Source organism: Grammomys surdaster, unplaced genomic scaffold (genome assembly GCF_004785775.1).
Source record: "Grammomys surdaster isolate TR1022 unplaced genomic scaffold, NIH_TR_1.0 128, whole genome shotgun sequence".
NCBI classification, from domain to species: domain Eukaryota; kingdom Metazoa; phylum Chordata; class Mammalia; order Rodentia; family Muridae; genus Grammomys; species Grammomys surdaster.
In genome coordinates, this window is record NW_021604586.1 from 7,201,415 (window position 1) to 7,229,028 (window position 27,614).

The 27,614-nt window shown below is 48.5% G+C and overlaps 1 protein-coding gene across 1 annotated transcript in view; it reads right to left on the minus strand.

The window, feature by feature from the left end:
• The window catches only part of Fanca (FA complementation group A), a 52,935-nt gene that overhangs the window by 286 nt on the left and 25,035 nt on the right, over positions 1-27,614 (minus strand). The window contains exons 21-42 of the mRNA XM_028752768.1: positions 26,947-27,023; positions 23,836-23,949; positions 22,761-22,897; positions 21,813-21,883; positions 21,478-21,574; positions 21,160-21,347; positions 19,731-19,827; positions 17,233-17,409; positions 16,019-16,092; positions 14,462-14,590; positions 9,274-9,358; positions 6,458-6,627; positions 5,813-5,918; positions 5,680-5,739; positions 5,458-5,562; positions 3,804-3,916; positions 2,676-2,811; positions 1,571-1,633; positions 1,178-1,283; positions 667-739; positions 301-469; positions 102-194 (exon numbers count right to left, since the gene is read on the minus strand). Coding sequence (XP_028608601.1) covers positions 102-194; positions 301-469; positions 667-739; positions 1,178-1,283; positions 1,571-1,633; positions 2,676-2,811; positions 3,804-3,916; positions 5,458-5,562; positions 5,680-5,739; positions 5,813-5,918; positions 6,458-6,627; positions 9,274-9,358; positions 14,462-14,590; positions 16,019-16,092; positions 17,233-17,409; positions 19,731-19,827; positions 21,160-21,347; positions 21,478-21,574; positions 21,813-21,883; positions 22,761-22,897; positions 23,836-23,949; positions 26,947-27,023 — 2,440 coding nt within the window. The remainder of the gene's footprint in view (positions 1-101; positions 195-300; positions 470-666; positions 740-1,177; positions 1,284-1,570; positions 1,634-2,675; positions 2,812-3,803; positions 3,917-5,457; positions 5,563-5,679; positions 5,740-5,812; positions 5,919-6,457; positions 6,628-9,273; positions 9,359-14,461; positions 14,591-16,018; positions 16,093-17,232; positions 17,410-19,730; positions 19,828-21,159; positions 21,348-21,477; positions 21,575-21,812; positions 21,884-22,760; positions 22,898-23,835; positions 23,950-26,946; positions 27,024-27,614) is intronic.

Consider the following 27,614-nt stretch of genomic DNA (forward strand, 5'->3'; position numbering starts at 1 on the left):
AGCTGTCTGCAGCCGCCACCATCTCAAGTGTCACAGGGCTGTGGCTTCGTTTTATCTAAGTTGTAAAATCCGCTCAGGGAGGACATCTCTGGGTTTTTTACCTCTGTCATGTTGGAGAAGCACTGTGTTGGACACTGAGGTATTAGCTGCAGCAGAAAAACGCGTGCCTTTGTCATCAGTTGTATGGGGTTACCCTAGAACGGGGACAGGCAGTCAAGGGTCAGGCACAGTGAATTGGCATTAGCACATCTCACTTGCTGCTCCCAAGGAGTGTCTCCCTCACAGACATGGGGGGCTCACCTGGAGCTCGGAGTGGCCCTGGAGCTTTAAGCTTCTGCTGGCCTGAGGTAACACAATCCTGGTTTCCCCATCCACAAAGAGCTGCAGTAGCTTGAAGTACATGTCAACAGCAACACGCAGGAAAGCTTCTTCCCTGACAGTGGCCCCTTCACTGAAGAAGGAGAGCAGACTGCAGGTAAAGGCAAGATGGTCAAGGACTGGAGACACTGAGATGAGCAGCAGTTAGCACAGCGACTACACACACATCTGTGGAGCAAACTGACAAGCATCTTTTCCCACCCAGCGACAGACCTTGGGAAAACACTGCCTCCTCTCTGACCATGCCAGGCACTGTGAAGTTGGGCTTACACACACTGACTAGCTTACCTGTAGAAAGCCAGTGGTAGCAGCCTGCTGTGCTGATCTGGGGCCAAGTGGAGGAGGTGCCCTAGCTTGGCATCTGCAAAACAGAGGAGTTCAGTCAGCTCTGTAGGCTCCTGAACCGAGTGTCAGTGCTGTGGATGACTCCAGGATGCCATGTGCCCTGGGAGGTTTCTGTCTAGCTGTGGTGACATTCAGAGGGGCTTGTGAACTACACCGAGGACACCTGTAAGAACTACTGGAGAGGGGCCCTTTCCCCTTGGTCTCACATAGACTAGAGACTGGCAGTTGAACAGGTCACTCTTCCTCGGCTCCCCTACAGTGTGTCTGCTGATGGACCTTTGAGTGCCCGGCACGGACTCTTCTGTTGCTTTAAAGTGAGTGTGCCCTGAACTAGTCCCCAAGTCAAGTGTGGGCTTTTATAAACTCAGTAAGAAGTGAAACCCGTAGTTTACTGCCCAGGGTTGTTCTTCAGAGCCAGCCTTCCATACTATTGCAGGGACACAGGGCTTCTCACCTGTGTCTGTCAACTGGAAGAGCGTCAGCCAGGATACCTTCCTTCTTTCCAAGCACATGAGGACCTCGGCACAGATGTCCACAGCCATCAGATACTCAGCAGTGTCCTGTGATCCACAGAAGAGCTGAGGAGGTGGGAAGCTAATCTCTCTGCTTCCTGTTTACTTTGCAAAGTCTAAAGCTGGTGACACAAGCTGAACAAAGGTGCCCACACCCACCAGGTCGCTGTGCCAAGCTCGGAAGCATACATGACCTCAAAAGGAAAACCAAACAAGAAACAGAGCCTCAGATACCCAGAGAGCTGACCTGAAGTCTGAGTGGAGCTTACTACCTGGTGCCCCTGCCCAGCCAGGGTTGCAGGGAAAGGCTACCTCGGCTGAAAGGTCTGACTTACCCGCTGGCTCAGGTAGGATGACAGGAGATCCATCAAGGAGAAGAAGAGGAGGGCAGTCAGCAGCTAGGAGAAAAAACAGTTACCACATGAAAGCCACACACTGGCACTCCAGAGCCCAGGGCCTCAGTGGCTCTCAGGAGGGGAAATCCCAACTCACCTTTTTTTTTTTTTTTTTTGAGACAGGGTCCCACTATGTAGCCCAAGCTAGCCTCAAACTCATTTCAGCAATCCCCATCTCAGCTTTCTAAGTGCTATGATTGCTAGTATGAACCACTATGCCAGGCTTATGTCAGAATAATGGCCAATAGGGTCATTTCAAACAATTTTTGCTATACTTTGTGCACACACATGCAGGCCAGAGGACAACCTGTGGAAGTCAGTTCACGCACGCGCGTTCTCTCTCTCTCTCTCTCTCTCTCTCTCCCCCTCTCCCCCTCTCTCCCTCTCCATAGGGCTCTGAAGCCATTACCATTCCTTTTAATATTAATTCAAAGGCAATAGAAAAACGGGCTTGGAAGAATCCTGGGGCATTTATATTCTAGTCACTAGCTCTACTCCTGCTGGAGTGCCTAGGTTGGCAAATGCATGATGAGCCAGCAGGGGACCTGTATTGAGGAGTGAGGGGGCAACTTCCTTCCCAAATTCACATTTCCTCTGTATCCACAACAAACCCTGGTCCACATGTTAGAGGCCATGTAAGTACCGATAGAGAAGGCACTGGGTAGTTAGGGCTCTATCTCTCGGGCCCAGCACTCGAGGCCTGAGTGCTTTTGCTTGGAAGCTGGAGCAGTCCCTCTCCGTACCTGTGCAGAGAAGCAGGGCTGTGGCCTCCAGGGCCTCTGAACTGCTCTCTGTAAGTGCCCTGCAGCATGGTCACAGTGACAGCAATGGAAAGATGGGAGGTGCGGACACTGGCTTTATTCTAGGTTGTAATGCAGGCAAAAACAAGCCCAACAGAAACACTTCCAAAAGAAGTGTAAGGCATTTTACCAATAATCACTAAGCTAACAGTTTAACTTTGAAATAGAGTAACAACCCCAAATCTAATGCTTGTCCTTAGAAAAGGAAAGCCAGTGGGCCAGCCTCACTGGAAATCCCGTCTCACCTCCTCTCTTTCGCAGTCCAGCCTTTTCAGATGTGCTGCGACATTTTCCTTCCTAAGTTCTCTAGTCGCAAAGTGCAGTGCAGCAGCGGAGATCCAGGCGGGGCTGGGCGCCGGGGAAGCCGAGTCGGAGGAGAAACTGACACACAGACATCATTGCAGAGATTTAATTCCCACACTCCTGGCCACCAGGTACCTGTGTTTAACAGCAAGGGGCTCCCCTTTGAAACACAATGCAGGGCCCAGAGTCACTACAAATGATTGTGTCTGTCTCCTCAGGGACGACCTGACAGGTTTGGGAACATCCCTGTACATAAGGCACACTATGTATCGCATTCTGAGGGAACCAGCTTAGTCCTGCCCACCTCATAATGGGATATTGGGGCCCAGGAGCTTTGAAGGAAGAGGCCACGGTACTATTGAGTTCTCAGGATTCTTGCTTGTCCGTGTGGGCCTGTGCCTGGGCTAGCCCAAGAGAGCCTCACTCTATTACTAGCATGGTATCTTAGTTTCCATGAGGGTAAAAGTTTGGCAGAAAACTAACGCCGTTAAGTGTAGGAGTCAAAGGAGTAAACTGATCTCTGTAAAATAGGGTTGGTAGCAAGACCTGCTTGGTTACTGAGCAGGTTTTGGAGTACTTCTGATCAGAGAGGACACAGAGGCATCGTTAATTCACACTAGCCACCAGACGGAAGTCCTCCATAAAGAGTCATGTCTTGGTGAGGCCCTCTGAGAACTCCCTGGGTGCTGCAGGGACTTGTGTTCCTCATGAGAGTAGGTCAGCCAGGACTGTCAGAAATCTGACTGGGCTCTCAAGTAAGAAGTGAGCTGAGAACCTGCTCCCTGCACTATACTGTCCTGTGCTGCCTGCCTCGGGCCTGTGGGCACCTTGTGTTAAATGTTAGAGCAGAATGAAGGGCCAGGGTGAGCTGGAATCAAGCCTGATGAAACCAGTCTGCAGGAACACTTGGCAGCTTCCTTAAACAAGCCGGCCAGCCAGCGCAGTCCGAGGTGCCCTGTGCACTCAGAGGCAGTGCCCAGTGCTCGGGGGGTGTCCATGGACAGCCTAGCCCAAGGAGCAGCTGGGCTCCCCCTCGACAGACACGGTCAGCTCATTTGCTATCAGCTTACTTGCTGGCAAACTCCCGGGCCTCCTGCAGCCTCTGCAGCTCCCGAGGCAGTGTGCTCTGATAGCATTTCTTCCACCGACTACACAGCACTGGCTCCAGGCTTGACCACCACAACTATGAGAAGTAAAAGGTCACCAAGAAGCAGATTAAGGAAGTTGTCATGGACAACCACGAGAGAGATGCTACCCCTTGGCCACCATTGAGACACATAATGGCTAGTGAGCTAGGAACTCCTGAGAGCATCACAAGGCTCACACCACAGCACTGTGCAACTTTCCTTTTCTGAGACCGAGTCTTAGCATGTAGCTCTGGCTAGCCTGGGACTCACCAAGCTGGCCTAGGATTCAGAGGTCCACCTGCCTCTGCCCTACAAGTGATGGGATTAAAGGTGTATGCCATCATACCCAGCTTTATGGGGCCTGCTTCCTTTGTCTTTCAAGACAAGGTTTCTCTGTATAGCCCCAGCTGTCCTGGAACTCTCTGTAGACCAGGCTGGCCTTCAACTCAAGAGATCCTGTGCCTACCTCTGCCTCCCTCATAAGTGCTGAGATTAAACGTGTGTCCACCACACTCCTCTTTGAGGCATTCTTCTGCTCAGGGACAAGGCTTGAGGGGAGGGCACTGTATGAGGAAGAACCCTGTCAAGTTGGCATTGCGCTGCCTGGCCTGCTTCTACATGCCGGGCTGAGAGCAACTTTCTAAATACAGAATAGTTAATCTGCATTAATTCCGCCCAATTGAAATGAAGCTGGCCATGGCTTGACCCGTCCATCTCCCCTCTGGTTGGAATAATGAACCAGAAGGAGGCCCCAGGGGTCCTAGGAAGCCTCAGTAGTGCCTTCTGGGACCAGTCACCAGCATCTGCAGGAGCAGTTGTGCTGTGGGATGTGGAGCAGCTAACATGGAGCCTCCAGTGAGCTCTGTACTTGAGGACTTTGTGAGAGGATGCAGTACAGTGAGTGGGACAGCACTGAAGAACAGAGAGTGTGGTCTTCCGTGAGCCTCTGCGTGCGCGCGCGTGCACACACACACACACACACACACACACATTTATGTATGAGCTTTTGCCTGCATGTATGTTTACGTATTACATATGGGCCTGCTTTGTGTCAGAAGAAGGTGTTAGCTCCCCAGGAACCTGAGAGATGCATAATGAACTACCATCTGGGGCCTCTGCAAGAGCACTGTTCTTAAATGCTGAGCTGGTGCTCCAGCCCCTCCCACACATTGCGAATGCTAACCACCAGGGTAGGACACAGAGCCTCCTGGGAAGTGAAGATCCCGACTCTTCACTATAAATACCCTAAATGAGGGTCTGTGAGAAGTCTCAACAGGAAACAGTGTTGTTCCCAAATTGGATGATCTGAGTTCAATCCCAGGGTCCCATACAGTGGGCAAAAAGAACTGACTCCTGCAAGTTCTGACTTCTATGCATGAATACATACAGAGAGATGAGTGTGTGTGTGTGTGTGGGGGCACCGGGCAGTGGTGCCTTTAATCCCAGCACTTGGGAGGCAGAGGCAGGTGGATTTCTAAGTTCGAGGCCAGCCTGGTCTACAGAGTGAGTTCCAGGACAGCCAGGGCTACACAGAGAAACCCTGTCTCGAAAAACAGAAAAACAAAACAAACAAAAAACCCAACTGGGCCAGACCTACCAGTGCTGAAGTCAAAATCATGGGACACTTAGTCTGGCATTCTGTCAGTGTCTGGTTGGCCACCAGTGCTGGATCTTGACTTCGGAGACACACACTGAGGAGCCCCTGCAGCAAACCATCCTGAAGCTCAGTGGTCTATCAACCCAGGTGCCCCTGGGAACCCAGGCCCTGAAGGGCAGCACCAGGCAACCAAAGGGAGTTACATAGGAGGCACCAAATTACCCTGAAGAAGTGGGTGGTGATGTCGTAGGTCAGGACACTGCCGTGGCAACAGAAGTTTCTCTGTAAAACAGTTCAGAATGAGCACAAAACCAGCAGAGAGGTAGGAAGGCCAGCCCAGAGTGTTTGCACATACCAACTCAGAGTTGACCAGGTTAAAGAACTCTTCACAGTTGGGGGAGACGGGTTGTCCGGCCTGGGGGCTGCCCACAAGAACAGATGGAGGCAGGCGGAGGAGAAGCCTTTGAAAGAAGGGTGCATGGTGGTGAGGACAGACAGTATGGACAGGGTGTCCCTTCCCTGCACTGAACTTTCCAGATTAAGTGACGCTTGTGATCAAAGTCACAGCCCTTCTAGTTCCCGCTGACCTTGCCTTGAGCTCCTGCATTCTGAACAAAAGCTGTCTTTGCCCCAGCCCTTCATTCCTGCTTATGCACTGTGGGTACCCCAAACACACGTCAAAAAACATCAATAAACTTTCAACAAGCAGGTGGAAGGATGCACCACTGTCTAAGGAAGCAGTCCTTAACTGGAGACTTCTATGATGAGAACAGTCACACTGCACTTAAAAACAAAACAGAAGAAGAAAAACGTGTTCTTTGTAGTACATCCTTCCCTAGAGGTGTTCTGAGTCCAAGAATCCAAAACACCTTTAACACTTGTTGCTATGACAGCCACCAAGACCCCGAAACCATTCCAAGCTCGGATGGAGTAGGCACAATAGAAACAAGCAATTAGTAGTGGAAGCTAAGGCAGACGCTGGCAGGGAGTCGGAGCATACCGTTTGCACATGAGCACTTCTTGCTGTCTCCTAAGGCTGGTAGCCATGCTGTCTGCCCTTGCCAGAGCTTGCAGCCGTCTTCTGAACACCCGAAAGAGAAAGTGACTCTGAGGAGAGCAGCCATGGGGCTCTGCAGAACCTTGATCCAGCTCCAGGTCCACAGCCATCTCCTGGAAAAGAGCAGGGCCAATTTCACCCTCTGCCTCTGCCGTCACCAAACATGAACAGGGCAGAAGAGTTCTCTGCTCATTGAGGACCTTAGTTGGGGACCCTGAGAGACGAGCCTGAGAAGCCTGTCTCCACTGGGATGGAGAATGAGCAGGCACAAGGACACACAAGCTTTTCCATGTGAAAACCAGTTCTAGCCAGATCTAGTCACTCAGCTATCAGGAGACTAAGCCAAGAGGACTGCAAATTCAAGGGTCTTCGTAGGTTAGAGCACTTGCCCGGATGCACAGGCTCTAGATTCAAGCCCCCACCCCCAGTTACCACAGAAACAAACAAAGCAATCTTTAAATTATAAACGTAACTGAGTGGAGGGATACCCAGCACACCTCCCCAGGTCTCCCGGGGCTGCACACTGCCCTGTGTGCTCAGTGTAGACAAGCGTGCACACACGCAGGAGTGAACTGAAGGTGAGTCCTCTGTATGCACTCTTTAAGGCTGTGTCAGGCATAGCTCAGATTTCTGTCGGCCCCTATTTAGAGTCTAGCTGGTGTCAGGCCAACATTTGCTGTCACAGTTCCTGAGACCCCTGTACTTTGGAACATTTCTAAATATTTTTGTGATTTAAGCATTATTGTTTCAAGAGAATAAATGTAAACACCAAAGAATGAGCCACGTGTCCCAAATAGCCGTGAATCCCACACTCTGGTCCTACATTTAGATCTTACATATTATTCTTTTAAAAACAAGACGGCAAATCCAGGAATAGGACTGACTGGCTTCCTCAGTCTAACCTGGGAGCCATGTCAACAGACAACACAGTGCCTGAGCCATAGAACTTGGCTGAATCCTGCCATTCATCTTGGTGTCATCCTGCATCCTTAGCATCCGTCTCATAAGGACCACAGGGCCCGGGCTCTGAGCACTCCATCAGCAGAACTGGCTGGCTGGCTGATATCCTGCTACTGCATGCTCTCTCAGAGTGCCATAAGGCTGCACCTTGTCACTCTCCTGGGAGGGCAAGGTGGCAGAGGAAGTACCTACTAAATTTTAAGGACGAATGTGATCGAGAACCTCACATAGTCTCAGAGAGGGATCATAAGGAGAGAAAGAGGAGGGAGGAAGAGGGGAGAGGAGGAAAGGAGCCAGAAAGAATAGGAGGACTCCATTAGACATGGCTGACCAGGAGCCTAGAGAAGTTCCCTGAGGACAGACTAACGGAGCAGACATAACCGGAGTAAGATTCAGAGAGCAAGTACTGGCGGAGGGCGGCTGCGAGGTAGACAGTCAAACGTATAGAAAAATAAATAAGGAGTAATTCCCCCAGTAATTGTGCTAAAGCTGACTTAAAAATAAAAAATCCAAAAGAATCTTTCTCGAGTGTTATGTGGCTGGCCAGGTCGTAGGAAGAGGTAAAAGTTATTTAAAAACATGTAAATATATCATTTACAGTGGAGGTGTGTCCTGTCTACTCACTGGCACCCACAGATGTCACAGCCTGCCGTGTGATCCTAAAAACCACAGGCAGGCTAGGTCTCTCTCAGGCTAGACGTCTAGGAAAGATGGACGGGGAAGACGAAGGGAGAGAATCCAGGTGCTCGGCATCTCTTATCCTGGAGGGTGCTCTCAGGGCTTTCTTTCCTCAGCTCTCACACCTACAGTTCTCATTCCCCGCATTTCTGAATTCCCACCCTTGAAGAACGGAAGCACAGAGCCCACAGACATGACTGTGTCTGATGAGGGGACATGAACACGGAGCCCACAGACATGACTGTGTCTGATGAGGGGACAAGTACTACTATGGGTTGGATCTGAGATGCCCTCCAAATGCCCGTGCCGAAAGCTTACCTGTAAGCACCAGTGTCAAAGTGAGAGGATCGTGAGGGCCTGAACCCCATCCGTTGTTGGGGACCTCCCTGAATGGTCTACTGGGAACTGGCAGAACATGTAAGAGGTCGGCCTGGCTACAGGAAATCCTCATTAGGGATGGGCTTTGGAAGAATCTTCCTTGCCCCCAGTCGCTCCTTCTTTGTTTCTTGGCTGCTATGTCTACCACACCCTCCCTCGTGTGATGCCCTGACTCACCACAGGACCACAGCCACGAGGGCAAGCAGTTAAACTCCTTAAACTCAGTTCTCAGTTACTGTGCTACTTACAGCACCAGAGGACTGGCATGGCTGCTCCCAAGAGCATCAGGCATGGAGGGCTACAAACAGGCTACGCAGAGACATGAACTAAGAGACACACTGGCCCATCAGCATCTGCCTCTGCATCCTGCACACTCTGGGAGCCCACGATGCCTGAGGCCCCATGTGCTCTTTTCCTCTACACAGGCTTGCTTGTTAAGGTCACTTCTCAGAGCCTACAGCCCAGTTGAGTAAGCACGAAGAAGCAGTGTTGCTGTCAAAGTTTGGATGTTTCAAAGCTGAGACAGTTTTGGTATCACAGCCGTGTCTGGGTCTTGTGATGCCCACCTATGGGATAAACTCAAAGGACGCTGTTGCTCTGGGTCTCTGCCACACTGTGGACAATGCAGGTTCCCACTCGGTTCTGTTGAGTCAGTCACTGTTATGCAGACGTGTCATAAACACCTTAGCAGAGGGTAGGTTTGCTGCAGCAAGCACACCGAACTCTAGTGTTCTCTAACTCACCTGTAGCCTAGAAAGAATATCCTCGTTTCCTGTGCGGCCACCAAGAACCAGATCAGAGTCCTCTGAGTGCTTGTAACTCCTGGAACTGAAAATAAAACAGAAGCCTGCTCAGTGCTGTCCGGCAGTGCTCGCTGCGGTGCCCATTCTTTCTCCTGCCTTCACAGTGCAACGCCTGCTTGTAACTGTTAGCAGGAAACAACCAGCAAAAAAACCAAAGTACCAGCAGTCAAGAACAGCAACAATGCAAAGTATGGCAGGACACATGCATGTAATTTCTGCACTCAAGAGGCAGAGACAGGAGGATGACTGCAAGGTTGATGCCAACTTGGCCTACACAGCAAGTTCCAGGCTAGTCATGGCTAAATTGCAAAAGCTTATCTAAAGAAAGGGGAGGGTGTCTGAGAGACAGCTCAGTGGTTAAGAATGTGTGTCAGCAATCGCCGAGGACTAAAAGTAAATTCCAGCACCCACGTAACATGCTGGATGTCACACAAATAACTCCTAGTGGCCAAGATCGTCTTCTGGCTTCTGCGTTTGCCCTTGAGCATAGACACACGAATGGATACACACACACACACACACACACACACACCTTTTTTTTAAAGGGAAGAAAAATGTACCAAAACTAAGTGTGATTTCTCGTATGAGGTTTAACATCCCCAAACTAATTTATACACTTAACGATGGCACAAAGCCAAACGATGACATGGACAAGGGACACGACTTCACATGCAGCAAAGCCTGAGCGACTCACTCGGAAAGAAGCTACAGCAAGGAACTGAGTGTGCTGCATCCATATAAAAACCTCAGTTGGATTTCTATACGTTATCCATGAATAATTAAAAAATAAAGCCAGTCATTCTATTTACAGTCACACTGAAACCAAAATACAGAGGCAGGAGGATCTCTGGGAGTTCAAGGTCAGCCTAGTCTACATATCAAGTTCTAGGCTAGACAAAGTAACAGGGTGAGATCGTGTCTTAAGACAAACAAAAAATATCTATTAATAGAAGTCTTGTATTTAGCAAATATTAGACTTGTATGATGAAAAACCTAAAATAATGGTAAAATAAGTCAAAACCTAAATAAATGAAAGATCATCTTGTGGCTATGAACAGGAAAACGTAAGTACCACTAAGATGGCATTATTATCCTAAGTGGGTAAGATCTAATACAGTTCCCATCAGGATCCCGAATGGTTTTGTGGGAAAAAAAAGAGAAAAAAACCCAAATAAACAAAAAAAATTTACTGATGGTAAAATCACAAAGGACCCAGAATAGCCAAAGCAACCTCTAAAAAGAGCAATGTTGAAAGACATACTTCAAAATTTCAAGACTTACTTCAAAGCCACATCACAGGGTAACATAACAGCCCGAGAGAGCAGACAGAACCAGGGGCCTAAAGATAAACTCTCCTGTGAGTGGCCAACTGACCCATGACAAGGACATCAAGACCATCTCTGGGGAAATACAGTTTTCTCAACAAAAAACACGCAAAAGGATAACGTGGAACCCTACCTCACATGAAGGAAGTAAAAAACTAAGCGTAAGAGTTAGAAGTAAGAACAAATGCATCAGACCCCTGCAAATTCATCACTCATTCATTCATTCATTCACTGACCAGCATCAAGGGGGTGAAAAGACAATTCAGAGAACAAGAGAAACTCTGTCCAAGTCTGTGTGCTAAGTGTCTGTGTGGGGCACGTAAGGAACTTCAACTCAGACAGTGCAGTTTAAAGGACTGGGGTGTTCTCAGAAGTCTGTGTGGGGTCCTGGGTCTGATCTCTAGTAGCACAAAAGACAGCCAGGATGGGCTGGTCGGGGGTAGGGAGACAGTCTAACAGGTATTTCTCTAAATGGTCCATGATCACAAGAAGAGAAATCTCAAACAGCAACGAAACAGTACTTCATCCCTACAGCGGCTCTCACTAAAACCAGAAAAGAACAGCGCTCGTAACGCTGTGGGACTTCGAATCATCTCTACTGCAGGCAGACGATAAAACGGTAGAGCCAGTATGTGAAAACATTTTAGAAAAAAAGAAAAAAAGTATTGTTATCCATCAGTGCAGTCATGCATACACCCAGGAAACAGTGACGCCCCAAAACCTATATCAAAAGGTCACCGCAGTGTTAACTCACAATCGCCAAAGAGCAGAAGCAACCAAATGTCTACCAGTGGACGGATGGGTTATAAAGATGACGTGTATTGCTCAGTGTCAGGAGCCATCTAGGAAAGGCTAACGGCCAGCAGGTGCTCCGTCTGAGATGCTTTCACCATGGACTCTGAACTATGGCCCTTTTATGCTCGAGGCACAAACCTCAGGGTGTGATTCCCGCAGCTGATGCGCCTTTCCTGTCCTTATAAAGTTAATATAATAATCCTTGGGCATTAGCCCACCCTATTGGGCAGATTTTATGCAGACCAACGAAGATGTACCGTTTTGTAGTGATGCTCTACAAGCAAATACATGATTTCTTAATTCCTAATGATGATTCTGTTAGAATCGTCTAAAATTATTAGAAGTCATTCTACAATTATACTGCTAATTATTAAGCCTGTTATAATTAGGGATGCAACTAGAGCTCTCTGATATAAAGCCTGCAATGAAAACTCTGCCAGCTTCACATGCCAAGAGTTAACGACTTCTGAGATAGCAAGCAGGCACTGACACAGGTATACAATTTAGGAATACTTTCTTGCCGGGCGGTGGTGGCTCATGCCTTTTAATCCCAGCTCTTGGGAGGCAGAGGCAGGCGGATTTCTGAGTTCGAGGCCAGCCTGGTCTACAGAGTGAGTTCCAGGACAGCCAGGGCTACACAGAGAAACCCCGTCTCGAAAAAAACAAAAAAAAAAAAAAAAAAAAAAAAGGAATACCTTCTTTAGGCTATAAAACAATTAACCAAAGGAAATAAAAGGGACTGAACAATTTATTATAGGTATAAGGTCAGAAGATAAAGTTCTGACTGGGTTTATCCATACAAAATCTCATTAACTTACACTAAGTTAACTTTCAATGACCCTGTGGAGTTAGTGACAGAAATGAATGCCCAGTTACATAACTAGTTTTAACGGGAACACATGTAAACTCTGTTGTAAACAACTTATTCAATTTATGATTTTAATTTGTTTAAACTTTTTTTTTTTTTTTTTTTGGTTTTTCGAGACAGGGTTTCTCTGCATAGTCCTGGCTGTCCTGGAACTCACTCTGTAGACCAGGCTGGCCTCGAACTCAGAAATCCGCCTGTCTCTGCCTCCCAAGTGCTGGGATTAAAGGCGTGCGCCACCACCGCCCGGCCTGTTTAAACTTTTAGTAAACTTTTGAAATAGATACCATGTGATCTATTCTCCTAAAAAGGTACTAGAAACAATGACATTAGGTGGCAGAACGAGAGAACAGAATTAGGAGGAAGAGAAGAAGGAAGAGGAGGAAGAAGAGGAGGAAGAGGAGGAGGAGGAGGAGGAGGAGGAGGAGAAGGAGAAGGAGAAGGAGAAGAAGAAGAAGAAGAAGATAGCATAGGCAGGATGCAGAGAGGAAGACAAAGACCATGGGATGGAACAGGTCTTTTCTTAACAGCAAGGCAGGCTCAGTCTTACTAAAGAGAACAAAGCTTTCTTCTTACAGACTTGGGTTTAATTCGTTTGGCAGTAAAAGAGCAGAAGCTTTCCCTTCTCTATGCAGTAAAGGTTGGAGCTCATTTTTCATCCTGAATGAGTGAGTTCTTTCTGCGTTGGTGGTTGGGCTTTTGCTTCATATGCATATGTAACATGTATGTAATATGTATGCTTGTATGTAAATATGAGATAAGAAGCTGGACCCAGGGCTGGAGAGATGGCTCAGCGGTTGGGAGCACTGGCTGCTCTTCCAGAGGTCCTGGGTTCGAGTCCCAGCAACCACATGGTGGCTCACAACCATCCGTAATGAGATTGGATGCCCTCTTCTGGTGTGTCCGAAGACAGCGACAGTGTACTAATAAAATAAATAAAATAAATCTTTAAAAAAAAAAAAAAAATAAAAAAAAAAAAAAGAAGCTGGACCCAACAGGAGTGTATGCATGTGTATATGAAAGTTTGTGTGGGGGCTGGAGAGATGGCTCAGCGGTTAAGAGCACTGACTGCTCTTCCAGAGGTCCTGAGTTCAAATCCCAGCAACCACATGGTGGCTCACAACCATCCGTAATGAGATTCGATGCCCTCTTCTGGTGTGTCTGAAGACAGCTACAGTGTACTCATAAATAAAATAAATAAATAAATCTTAAAAAAAAAAAAAAAAAGAAAGTTTGTGTGTTTATGCATATTTGCTTATGTAAAAGTTTTTCTTTCTGTGAGCATGATTCCCTTTTCCTGGTTCAATAAAAATGTATTGCTCCAAATCTCCCTCCTTCCTGGCAAGCAAGAGGCAGAGAGGCAAGGCTTCTGGGCAAGAGAGAAAGAAGCTGTACCAACTAATCCTTTACTTAATCCCCTGCTGTTAAACAACAAGTGTTAAGTCACCCAGAGGCCTGCTTGAGAGGAACTTAAAGACAGGTAACTGCTATTATAGGAAGCAACCTCAGTCTCTTCAGAGACCAAGTCCTGCTCCCATCAATGCTCCCCTCAGCTCCCTTCAAGAGAGGACCCAGCTGGGCTAAGCTCCCAGCAGCTCAGTGGCATCATTCATCCATAAAACAGTGAAATATTATTGCACGATGGACCCTGAAAATATCTGCGGGGTGCTGTAAGCCAGGGACACAAGACCACATGCGGTTCTGTTTCTGTGAAATGCCCAGAGTGGGCAGTTCTGCCGGAAGAGGTGGGGTTAAGGGCTAAGGGCTGGGAGTCTGAGCAGCAGGCACAGGCACAGGCTCTTACAATATCAGCCTCGTCCAGAGCTGCTCAAGAGCTGAAGAGGAGACCGACCAGTTTCACTTTGCAGTGCCTCCATTACAACTATCACCCGACCCTCAGGAGGCTGAGACAGGAGGATTGAGCTCTAGATGAGTCGGCTACAGAGTGAGACTCTGAACAAATAACTTCCTACAGTGCTGTTGCACTGACACGAATGAAGGCCACGAAGAAGCCGAGTCGTGAGCTTCGAGGACACGCTGACTGAGGAATTCCACACAGAAGACGACACCGTGAGCGTATCTGAGTTGTGCCAGTGTGTGCCGTCACTAGCAGAGCAGGAGGTCTGAGCACTGTGTGGCTCACCTTTGGTGGAAGTCCATGAGCTCGCTGACAAGGACTGTGCACGCCGCTTCCAGGTCTCCACCACAGCCGCCCAGAGCCGATGGTGCTGGGAAGTAGCGCTCATAGATTGCCCATTGGTGGAAGTCATGCCTGCAGTAGTGGAAGGCCGAGATCAACACTGAGCAACACTATAACCGGGGACCCTTAACATCCCGAAGTGGTCTCTCTCAGAGGAACACAGTACCAGTGCTGGGCAAAGTGGGAGCAGCAGCCTGAGAGCTGACGGGAGAGCGAGGTTTCATTGCATGGCAGGGGACCAGTGCTGTGGAAAAGCCCTCTCAGGGGCAATTGTATGACCAAAGCCTAGGCAGAGTGCTCATCCTGCAGGATGACTGCTGACTACATCTCTGACCCCAGTAACTGGAGCAGGCAGCTGTGCCAGTGCACGCTGAGCTACCCACGTAAAGAGGGCTACTGAGAAATCCCGACTGTGGATTACTGTTGAGTGGTCACAGACAGTGGGAGTGCACAAGAGAAGGGCCTCAAGGACATGGAGACTGTTCTACTAAGTGGAAACAGCCAAACACAAGTGAGATAGCTCACATCACAAGGAGCAGGTGAGGTTCATGGTGGGGCATCACTTTGTCCATGGAGTCAGGACTCCATTAAAGCAGGGAGGACGGCTAGGAATGGGATTTATCCGTGGAGTGCTTCTCTAGCACGGAAAAAACCATCGCTTCCATCCCCAATCTCTATCTCTGCAAAAGCGGGGGTGGGCAGAGAATCCCTAAAACATGCCTAAATACAATCTCAAGATACCAGTGACCCAAGGGATTAAAAAGTGAGGCTGGTGAGATGGCTCAGCTGCTAAGAACGATGGCTGCTTTGACAAAGGACCCAGGTTCACATCCCAGCACTAACATGACAGCTACAACTGTCTTTAACTTTAGTTCCAAAAGATCTGGCCTCAGCAGGCCAAACACACACACACACACACACACACACACACACACACCATCCATCCATACATATAAAATAAAAATAAATACTTTTTTTAAGTGAAGTTAAAATGAGGCCTTAACAACAGCAACACCTAATCATGATATACTCAGTTTCTGGTGCCCGTCTGAAGAAACTCCTAGGCGCCTACCCACCCATATACCCCTGTTACCTCAAAACAGACAGCCCAAGTGGTCACTTGCTCTTACAGGGCCTATCTTGTAACCTCAGGCCACTCATTGTGTCTACTGTGGTTTTACCAAAGTGCACAGAATATATATATATGTGTGTGTGTGTGTGTGTGTGTGTACACACATATACACGCTCTCTCAATATGGGCTCTGGTGGGTGTAGGGTCCCTGCAGAGACCTCATTTCTCTCTTTATCTGTATGAAGGTACAATATATACAGACAGGCATACATCTGAGGCATGCTGGCACATGGTTTTGGTTTTTCAATAAAGAAGTGAATGGCTGAGGGTGTGCTCACACATTCTGCAGTTAACCTGAGCGTTAGTCAGGAAGACTGTATGAATACACTGTGGTGATGATTTAGTGGGGTGCTCCCTTGAGCTCTTACCTTTCTGTGTCTGAGAGAATATCAGCTTCAGGTTGAATTTCCAACTCCAGCTGTACCCAATCTCTGTAAGTTAACTGAGTGACAGAAACATTCAGGGCAGGGATGAAACACAAACCACACTGTTCATAAGCATTTGTCATTTTACCTTAAAAACAAAGGTCTGAGTTGGGCATGGTGGCACACACTGTTAATCCCAGCACTGAAAAGTAGAGGCAGGCAGATTTCTGAGTTCGAGGCCAGCCTGGTTTATAGAGCAAGTTCCAGGACATCCAGGGCTACACAGAGAAACCCAAAAACTTTGTCTTGAAAAGCCAAAAAAAAAACAAACCAAAAACAAAACAAAAAAACAAGACCCCAAAATCACCACCACTACCACCACCAACAAAATCCCCAAAACCAGACCAGACCAGACCAGACCAACAAAACCTCTGTAAACCTCTGCTCCATGCTGTAATGCATTGGAAAACTGGTGCATTATTGCACTATGGAAAGCTCTGAATATGAAAGTAGAACAGTTGAAACCAGCACAGTTTTGAGACAGTCCTTACTCTGTACCTAAGGCTGGCCTCAAACCTGTGGCCATCCTACTGTTTCGGTTCCCCAGTGCTGGGATCATAGCATGCACTTGGCTGCACTGGTCTTTTAACTAGCATGCTATTTACTTTTATTCAATTAGCCTGTTCCTGGTTAAATTATCATTTGATAAGAAATTATTTTATAGGCCAGGAGTTGCGGGGGGCGGAGGGGACGACGACAAACCTTGGTATAAACTGGGCATGGTGGTGCAGTGTTTAATCCCAGCACCCTAGGAAGAGGCAGGGGAATCGGCCAACCTGGTCTACATAGGGAGTTCCAGGCCAGCCAGGGCTAGTGAGATCCCGCCTGAAACAAGCAACCAAACAAAAGCCCATAGCCTTGATGTAATACTCTGTTTCAAATAGTCACGGCATCTTATGTCTTGTTTTTTCTTATGAAAATTCTTAAAGGGGTCTCACCAGTGTACCCTAATCTCAAAATCTCACTTTCCATAAAAACAAATAACAACAATAAAACCACATTATAGACCAACCCTCCACGCATCCCCACTTCTACAAAGACCAAGGCAAACAGCAACACAAACACAGAAAGACAGACAGACAGACGCGCACACACACACACACACACACACACACAGAGGCAGGCCATGTGAAATAGTGGAAGACCCGGAAACCTACATAAAATTCCTTCTCCTTTAAGAGCTCTTGGAAGGCGTTCCATCTCCACAGAGAGAGCGCAGCACTCTGCCAGTCTGCAGTAGGAAGGTACAGAAGTCTCCAGGGGACATAAGCTGTGTGCTCTGGAGCACAAGGTGCTCTGGCCTCTGGGAACAATCTTAACACAACGAACTGAAACTGAGACACACAGGGAGAAGTTCAGTCAGTATAAAACATTCACAAGGGCACCCAGGGACCATGCCCGCCAGGACACCTTACCTGCCACCCTCTTGTGGACCCATTGCAGCCCTGATACACACAGCATGTCAGTGAGCAGGGGAGCAGAGCTTGTCTCCCTGGGGTCTCCCTAAGCCCTGGCCTTGCTGGTGAAGGTTTGGGGGTGCCTTGTTGGGAGGAGGGGGTTACTGCTGGGAGAGGCCCTTCAGTACTGCACCCCCACACCCCCCACTGTGAGCTGGCCCAGCAGCAACGTGAGCCGTACAGACAACACCAGAAGTGTCTCCTCGGTGATATGTTACTAGCATGTCTTGCTTATCAGAGACAGAGGGGACTTTCTGCCCCTATTTAACAAGAACTTGACTATTGCCAACTTTTGCACAAGACCATGCTGGGTCTTCAGTCTGCACCCAGGCCCTAGGACCAGGTTCCTCAAAGCATAGCCTAGATTCCCAGGGTACTTCAGGTCTGATTTCATTTATCTGGGCAGGGCTAAGCTCGCCGTTGAGTCATTTTATTATTTTATTATTTGGAAACAGGCTCACATGAAGCTCAGGCTATCCTCAACCCTGCCACATGGCCAAGAATGACTGGGAGTTTTTGATCAAGACCTTTAGATGTGCAGCTCTTGGAGTGTCGATGTTACAGATTATGCCACATCTGGGGTATCCGGTGCTGGGGATCGAATTCAGGGCTTTTTATTAGGCGAGCACTTGACTGACTGACTACACCATCAGCCCTGGTTTTTAAGATTCTCATTTTTAATGTGTGTGTGCAAGTGCACACACACAAGCCTACTGAGGCCAGGAGGGTGTGTTAGATTTTGTGGAACTAGAGTTATAGAAGGTACTTACTTGTAGATGCTAGGATCCAACTTCCAATCCTTCCAATGAAACAAGCGTTCACAAGCACTGATCATCTTTCTAATTCTATTTATTGATCGTGTGTGTGTTTAAGAAAAGGCATGTGTGGAGGTCAGAGGTTAGCTTATAGGAGCTGATTCTCTCCTTCCAACATACGGGTTTCCAGGATTGTACCCAGTTCCCCAAACTTGGCAGCTAGCATCTTTACTCACTGAGCCATCTTGCTAGTCTCTCTTTTTAGGGCCTTTCTCTCTCTCTCTCTCTCTCTCTCTCTCTCTCTCTCTCTCTCTCTCTCTCTCTCTCTCTCTCATTTATTGAGATCAAATTTCTCTATTCAATCTAGCATGGCCTGAACCTCTGGAGCTGGATGGCTTAATGGTTAAGGTTTCTTGTTGCTGTATTCTTTCCTTCCTTCCTTCCTTCCTTCCTTCCTTCCTTCCTTCCTTCCTTCCTTCCTTTCTTTCTCTTTCTTTCTCCCTTTTCTTTTGTCCCTTCCTTCCTTATTTATTTATTTATTTATTTATTTATTTATTTATTTATTCATTCATTCATTCATTCATTCATTCTTGAGACAGGGTTTGTCTGTGTAGCCTTGGCTTTCATAGAACTTGCTCTGTGGACCATGTCAAGCCTGACCCCTGTACTGACACCCCCCCCTACCCCCCGTGAGTTGAGGGCTGGCCTTGAACAGATCTACCTGCCTCTGCCTCCCAAGTACTGGAAATAAAGGTGTCTGACACATAAAAACCAGAGTACAGTTCCTAGCACCCATGTTGGATGACGGCTCACAACTGCCTGTAACTCCAGCTCACCTGCCCTCACACATAGTTAAAAATCAATCCTGACAACAGCGAATGAACCCCCCGCCCCAACTTTCACAAATCCCCCTGCTTCCACATCTCAAATGTTCTCTCTGTTATCTCTGATGTGAAGCTTACAGTCAGAATCCAGGGTTCATACCCAGGAGGTGCTCAGCAAAATTCAGGAAAAGGATGTCTGAGCTAATAGCTTGGTGGTGGGCACTTAGTACATGTGAGTGATCCTAGTATTGAAAAACAAAACCTAACCAGACAGACAGACAAACCTCCCTAAGCAAAACCACACAGGGATAACTGTGCTTTAAGGGCAAGACTCCTTTTTTTTTTTTTTTTAAATGAATCCTTACCTTTTAACTGACTTGAGCTATAACTATCAGTATCTACAAAGCGGTAGCATATACCGAACAGTTGTTATCTTAGCCCCAGTCTGAATTCAGAAGGAGATGCAACAGCAGTATTCAGCATGAAATCCTCCCAAGCGGACAGCCAGGTTGTCCCAGAGACAGCCAGACATGTCTTGCACGCATGTGCTGAGGGAAACACAGAAAAGCCTCAGAAGCCAGAGGCCTTCAGATCGGAAGCAGGACTCTGAAGCACATACCTTTTTGATCAGACCTGGAGACAAACAGTTGTGCAGGGACGCAGGGGGCTGAGCAGAGAACTTGCATGCACAGTAAGAAATGGCTGCTGTGCAGAATCTGCAGGGAAGGGAAGAAAAGTGAGTTCACTCAATTCCTCTTCAGTGCGTCCTAGACGACACGGCCTGAGGTCACTCCTCGACTTGAAGGACTATTGGACCAAACTGCTTCTGGGCTCAGTTCCTCCTGAGAGGGGGATGCTACCTCCAAGAACTCACATCCACACTGAAGGCAGAGACACGACAGACACATGGCACGTGTGAGCAAAGGCACACTTGCTGGGTGTGTGTCAAGAGCCATACAAGACTCAGGAGGAACGACGTGCACCCTGCCTGGCTCTCGGTCACTCCATCAAAGGCACAGCCAGGAAGGTGGCGCAGGTGCCTCCTGCTCAGGTGAGCATCGCTTGTGAGGTTTTTATTTTGTTTTGTTTTTCTGTGTGAGAGTCTGAAGAGGTACAGAGAAAACATGGTCCGTGTCTTAGGAGAAAGCAGCAGCTGCTCAGTCTAGCAGGCCAGCCTCGGCTACAGCAGTTTGGTCTCCAGCAGACATGACCAGGTGGAACACTGTGTGCAGGCGGAAATGATGACATAGACCACGGTTAGAACTCGGGGACTCCGAGGACAGAGGCAGTGAGAGGGAAACGGAGGCTGAGGCAAGAGCTGGCATCACCATCCATGCCTGGGCGGCCTCACACCCATCCCAAGGAGCCCATGACTGTCACGGGGCAGAGTGAGGTAACCTGGGGCTGCATGAGATGGAAGCCCCAGTGACGACCGCACAGCACATCTGTGAACTACAGATGATGCCACATTAGAGCCGGCAGGAAACACAGCATGCTGATCCACTGTCTCTGTTGAGTTTCTGTTTTGTTTTTCAGACAGGGTTTCTCTGTGTAGCCCTGGCTGTCCTGGAACTCACTCTGTAGACCAGGCTGGCCTCGAACTCAGAAATCCGCCTGCCTCTGCCTCCCAAGTGCTGTGATTAAAGGCGTGCGCCACCACCGCCTGACTTCATTGCCTCTTCTTACACATTTCTTCCTAAGCAGCAGCAGCAGCAGCAGCAGCAGCAGCAGCAGCAGCAGCAGCAGCAGCAGAATTTCATATTCTGCTCTTTCCTCATGATGGCTCTTGAGGAACTCTTGTGTGAGCAGAAGAGGTGACCTAGTCTTCCCTCGTTAGAAGGGAGTCAGATTTTCTTCAACTGGATTTGGAAATAGATGTGAGCTGCCAGGAGGGGCTGGACTAGAACCGGGGTCCTCTGGAAGACCAGCCAGTGTTCTTAACCACTGAGCCATCTCTCCAGCCTGTGGCCTCTCATAATTTATTTGCTAAATATCTGTCACTTTTTAAGAGGGGAAAACAACTGCTGGGAGACTTAGGAATGGCTTACTTCATGCAGAAGAGCAAAGAGTCCCTCGTGCGGCAGGTCAGGAGGGTATTTAAGAAGTCAGGAACACAAAGGCTGCTGGCAGGAACAAGAACACCTGGATCCACCTCTGGAAGCATGGACCTGCACTCACCCAGATGGACAGCAAGAGCAGCCAAGCCTAGTACATGAGGGGCACTCAAGCTCGGGCCCTGAAATAAGGACACGTTATTGACAGTCTGTTCCCCAGCAGATGGCTCAAAACCACTGAAAAGCAGCAGCTGGCATCAGTCTAGGCCCCACGCAGCTTCAGGGAGTGATCTGCAGGATACAGTTGCCTACCTGGTGACAGAGCAGCTGGCAGAGCCGAGTGAGTATTGCAGGGAGAAGCGTGTGTCCACAAAGGATCCTCACGAAAAGGACAGCCCAGGGGCTCTGCCTGCAGAGGAGAGGACAAATCCCTGGCAGGTTAGAGCACTGGACGTTGCTTCCATGAGCAGTCTAGGCCTGTGGAGAGGCCAGGGCTCTTCCAAACGGTGGTCTTTACATAACACAGATCATCAATCTTGAACGGTATCCTTATCTGACAAGCTCAGCCTGTCGTCCATCTTGGGAACTGCCTCGCCCTGCTTGGCCTGTGGTCCCAGTACCCCAGGACAGACGCAAATCACCCTTACCTCTCTGGGGACACAAAGCTAGAGGCTGCCATTAGGTTCTGACAGAAGGCTGTGAGCAGGAGATCCACAACCTGCGGGGACACACAGCACTGTGAGGCCAAGGCCTCACATCTGAGAGCAACAGGAAGCAGGCCTGAACAGCAAGATCACAGCGAAGGCTACACATGATTGATATTTATTTTGTGTTGTGAGTGTGAGTGTGTGTGTGTGTGTGTGTGTGTGTGTGTGTGTAGAGGCCAGAACTGTCAGGAGCCAGTTCTCTCTACCACCTCATGGGAAATGGAGATCAAATTCAGGTTGTCAGCCTTGCATTTAGAAAGGAAGTTATAGAGGCAGGCGGATTTCTGAGTTCGAGGCCAGACTGGTCTACAGAGCTACAGAGTGAGTTCCAGGACAGCCAGGGCTACACAGAGAAACCCTGTCTTGAAAAACCAAAAAAAAAAAAAAAAAAAGAAAGAAAGGAAGTTACAATGCTAGTTGGGACCAAATCACGGGACTGAATCTGCTTCCTGTGTTACCACACAAGCTAGAAAATAGAAGGTGCCTTGTAGGAAGATAGGAAACACTGTACAGGACAGAAGAGTAAACATTACGGGCCCTGGTGCTACAAACAGCTTTTGTCACATGGGCTTCTTTGAAATGCAACAAGAGGTGGTGGAACACACCAATAATCCAGTGCACCTGTAACCCCAGTGCACCTATAATCCCAGCATAACTGTAACCCCAGTGTACCTGTAACCCCAGCACACCTCTTATCCCACACTTGGGATGCGGAGACACAAAGTCTCAGCTTCAAAGTGGAACGAAGGACACTTTTAGCCACAAGCAGACAGATGAAGCTGAGCAACAGTGGCATGGCCAGTGCCTTGAGTGCTCAACATCTCACGGCACACCTTTTATATAATCTAAGAAAGGCCACCGCTGGGTCCTGAGGCCTAGTGGACATACCCCCTGGTCCTGTCTCTGGAGTGTGGGAGGAAGGACACTGAGCTGAATCTTTAATTTCCGGTGGCTGCCGTCATCGTTACTGTGTCCCAGGACAGCGTTGAGTCTTTCAGAAACCACAGCCACCTGAGCAGATATGACTGCAAACACAGATGCAGTTACATAAGGCATGGGATGAATGACGTGAAGAAGCACCAGCGTGGCCTCACAGGATGCTAGGGAGCACTGGCCAAGCTGTCACACCCAATGTGGAGCCTGCTCTGAATGGACGGGTAGCCACACTGCAGCAGCCACAGGAGATGGAGGGTCGCTGCAAAGGCCTCAGTGACTCACACAAGCACGCAAACTTCTGCTGCTTTGTCAGCGCTGACACTGGACCTCTTCCTAATGCCCCACAATTGCTACACTCTCGCTGGATGTGGTGGTGAATGGGAGGCTGAGGCAGGAAGAGCATTGAGCTCCAAAACTTAGGCCAGCCTCGACTACGCAGAGGAGCCCATATGTACACACAAGGCCACACACAGCACCACGCTTACACAGCAGCCTAGGAGGCTGTGCTTGGACGTCTGTACCCCTGGCCTGAGGAAGGGCGTATGAAGGAGCTGCAGACTTAGCAAAGCTGTGGCAATGTGAGAGCCATAGTGCTTCCCTGGAAGGCAGGCCGTCTGGGCCTCTGCACAATCAACCCACAGTAAAGTCTATTCTGCATAAGAAGAGATTTGGGGTTTGGATGTGGGTCTTTACACAATGAAGGATTCAGGTTGGTTTCATTCCCAATTACCTTCAGTTCTGTATGATGGTGGGTGCTCTGTGTGGATGTGAGCTTGTGAGCAATGGCGCCTGGAGGCCAGAAGAGAAGCTACAGAGGCGTCTCTCCAGCCCCAAGCACTGTGACAGCATCCCCACCTCTCTGGTCCTGGCCATCATCCCATATTCTGAATCCCCACTTAGTCTTTGGGCAGGTTCACCTGCCAGATACTGAGCTCCAGGAGCGACAGGCCAGCCTCTGTCGCTATGGTGGCATGCAGGCACCCAGAGCACAAACACTACCACACACTGCCTCATCCGCTTTTCTTACCACTGTACTGGGTAGGGTCTGTCATTAAAGCTCTGAGCTCTTCAAGTGCTGCTGTGAGCAGTCCCAGGGGCTGGTCAGCACAGTCGGGTTCCGTCCTTTGTCCCGAGGTGGCATCTGAACCAGGGAGGGACATTTTAAAGATTAGGCCAAATAGGAACCACACTCAATGACATTACTGTACATACAAAAAGCTCATATGCTTGGGGAAATGCTGCTGAGCACCACAGCTGTGCACCACAGATGAGGACCACAGCTGAGCACTGCATTATGTGGAGAGCAGGCACAGTCTCTGAGAGGTCTTCCCTTTGATGACGGTAGATATTAAATATAATATCAAAAATAAAAACATCGAGACAGGAGATGTCACTCAAGATGGAACATGTGCCTGTAATGTTCAAGGCACTGGGTTTAATTCCTAGCAACACACACAAAGAGGAGAGGGGAGGGGAGGAGAGGAGAGGAGAGGAGAGGAGAGGAGGAGAGAGCCTGGAGAGATGGCTCAGGGACTAAGAGTAGTGGTTGCTTTTCCAGAGAACCCAGGTCTGAGTCCCAACAAACACACTGTGGCTCACAACCACCGTATCTCCAGGCTCTGGGAATCTGATGCCCTCTTCTAGCCTCTGACGGCACCAAACATACACATATATGGAGGCAAAGCACCCATATATGGAAAATAAAATAAGTTTAAAAATTACAAAAAACTGACATATATAACTGTGAAAGGCCGGGCAGTGGTTGCTCACACCTTTAATCCCAGCACTTGGGAGGCAGAGGCAGGCGGATTTCTGAGTTCGAGGCCAGCCTGGTCTACAGAGTTCCTGAGTTCCAGGACAGCCAGGGCTACACAGAGAAACCCTGTCTCGAAAAACCAAAAAACAAAAACAAAAACAAAAAACCTGTGAAAAACATAAACACACACACATATATATATATATACATACATACATACATACATACATATATATATATATATATATGTATATATATGTATATGTATACATATATACAATGAAAGAACAGCAGGGCAGCCTGGGTAGGGTCAGAATCACAGACACATAATGATTTATTCCATTTCCCAAACTTGTCAGTAACATGGCCATGCTCTCCTTATAATAGGATGTGAAGAAACAGAGAAACTCTCCAGCTCACAGCAAGAAGACTCATTAAGATCTATTTGCAAAGGCTCTGGTTCGAACCCTGAACACATACCATTTTAATTATGTAAAGGAAAATATACCACCTTTTGAAAGAAAAACAAGAGTCAATGAGTTAACTCAGAGGCGAAAGGGCCTGTTGTCACCTTAGATTCCCAGAACCCAATGGCAGGTAAGACCCAACTCCTGCAAGCTGACCTCTGACTTCCACACACATGCTGTGGCGCACACAGGCACCCTTCAGCCTCCATGGCATCTCCAGAGCAGTTAAGAGTCTCAGGAGATCAGGAGCTCAAAACAACCAAAGGAACCCAGTCAGGGAGAGCAGTGCAGGAGGTGGCACAGTATCTGATCTCAGAGCCATAGGAGAAAACCAGCATGGTGCTGGTGCAAGGACAGACGTGTACACCGATGGAACAGAGGGCCTAGAAAAAACTGACACAAATACAGAGCCGTGCAGCTACGCCCTCACCCCAGTCATTGACAAGGACGGCAGAAACAGACGCTGGAGAAAAGCTTTAACTAATGGTGCTGGGAGAACCGGAGAGCCGTGTGTAGAAGACAGAGATGTGAACACTTCCTCTCATCACGTATAGATCGGCTGGATCAATCAGGAAGGGACGACGACCTTGCTGTTAAGACCTGAAACTCACGGGAACACAAAGGCGCAGGCCACTGTCTGAATGTGAGAGTCCAGCAGAGCAGGAAGTGACAGCGAGAGTGACAGGATTGCATCACACTAAATGCTTCTGCAGAGCAAAGCACTACAGAATGGGAGAACATCTCTGCCAGCTGCTCATGCAATAGGGGTTAGTATCCAGAATCTACGAAGAACTCCATTACACACAAAAAGAGAAACAATCCAGTCAAGAAATGGGCAAGAGAATAGGACAGATCTAAGAAGAAAAGATACGTGCAAACGCTATCACAAACCCCGTTACTCTGAACAATGAATGTGCACTAGACATTTCTTTTAGATTTTTAGGAAGAGGAAAGGGACTAAGAGGAGAAGGGTGGACAAAGAGAAGTCAGGACATATGTCTACGTGTATGTCAGCGCGTCATTATGATATATGATAGAAGTACATCCTATGTGTGTAGTGTTATAATGAAACCTGGTGTTTCGTATAACCGATACTGACTAATAACAAAAACCGTAGACAGAACTTGTGACTCGGTTGGTGGAATGCTTGCCCTGCATGCACAAAGCCCTGGGCTCCATGCCAGTACTAGACATAAAACGGGATGCTCACCCGGGCCTGTATCCCAGCACTTAGCAGGTGGAGGCAGGAGGCTCAGAAGTTCAAGGCCAGCCAACGATACAAAAGACCCCAGAGCGGTAGGACATGCCAGCCCCACTCACAGGGATGCCAGCTCACCGGTCACAGCTTCCCAGAGCCAACCAGCTCTTTCATCATTCTCATAGGTACAAAGATCCCCAGTCCAGGGCCAGATAGACGGCTCGGAGGTTGAGTGCTAGCTGCTGAGTTTGAGTCCACGTGGCGGCTCACCACCATCAGTACTGAGATCCGACCCCGTCTCCTGGCCTCTGCAGCCACAGGGCAATCACAGGATGCACAGACATACACACAGCAAGAACACATGGAAATACAAAATAAAAAACCTTGCAACCTACTACAAAGCAAGTTAGAAAATAATCACGCTTGACTGCAGTACGCCGTGGGCCCTGAACTGTACATGGAGATTCCAAATACAGCAAGCTTGTACACCATGCTTCCTAGACGGCAGGGGCATGGCTAACTGTCAAGACCTCCGAGACAATAAGCCCATGAGCTCACTGTTTGGTCCCCAGGTACCATGGTCAGGCAAAGTCACAGGCCTACCGCACCTGGGTGAGAAAAACCTGTCCACTGTGGACCAATCCAGGCGACCAGTCCACTGCGGACCGATGCAGGTGACCAGCATGTGACAGAAATGGAGAGTACAGGAAGCCTTACCTTTGGGCTGCGTCTCCTTAGCAGTGGCACAGGCTCTGCGGTAGGCATCGTATAATGACGAGGGAATCTTATCTGCTCTAGATAAAAAGAAAGCAGTGTCATTGTCACCTATGACAGTGTTTAAGTTCCAAAGCCACCACAACAGCGTACACTGTGTCGTTTTGTGTTGTATTCTTTTTTTCAGTGCTGGGAATGGACCCACTGGCAAGCACTCTACCACAGGGCTACACTCCTAGCTATTTAGTAGTTAGAAGAAAACAAACTACATCCAGAATTTTAAAAATCATTACAGCCGGGCGGTGGTGGCGCACGCCTTTAATCCTAGCATTTGGGAGGCAGAGGCAGGCGGATTTCTGAGTTCAAGGCCAGCCTGGTCTACAGAGTGAGTTCCAGGACAGCCAGGACTACACAGAGAAACCCTGTCTTGAAAAAAAAAAAATCATTACAACATTCAGGTGACACACAGCAGCCTGTGTGACCATTTCTAGACTGCCTCTCTTACAGATGGCTCTGGCCTGTTTGGGGTTTTTCCTTTGGAGCACAGCCTCCTGTTTGAATTTTATCAGTCTCAGAAGGTAGGGCTGAGGCAGCCTCAGCCCCATGAGAATATTTGTGCTGATATCTCTCTCTCTCTCTCTCTCTCTCTCTCTCTCTCTCTCTCTCTCTCT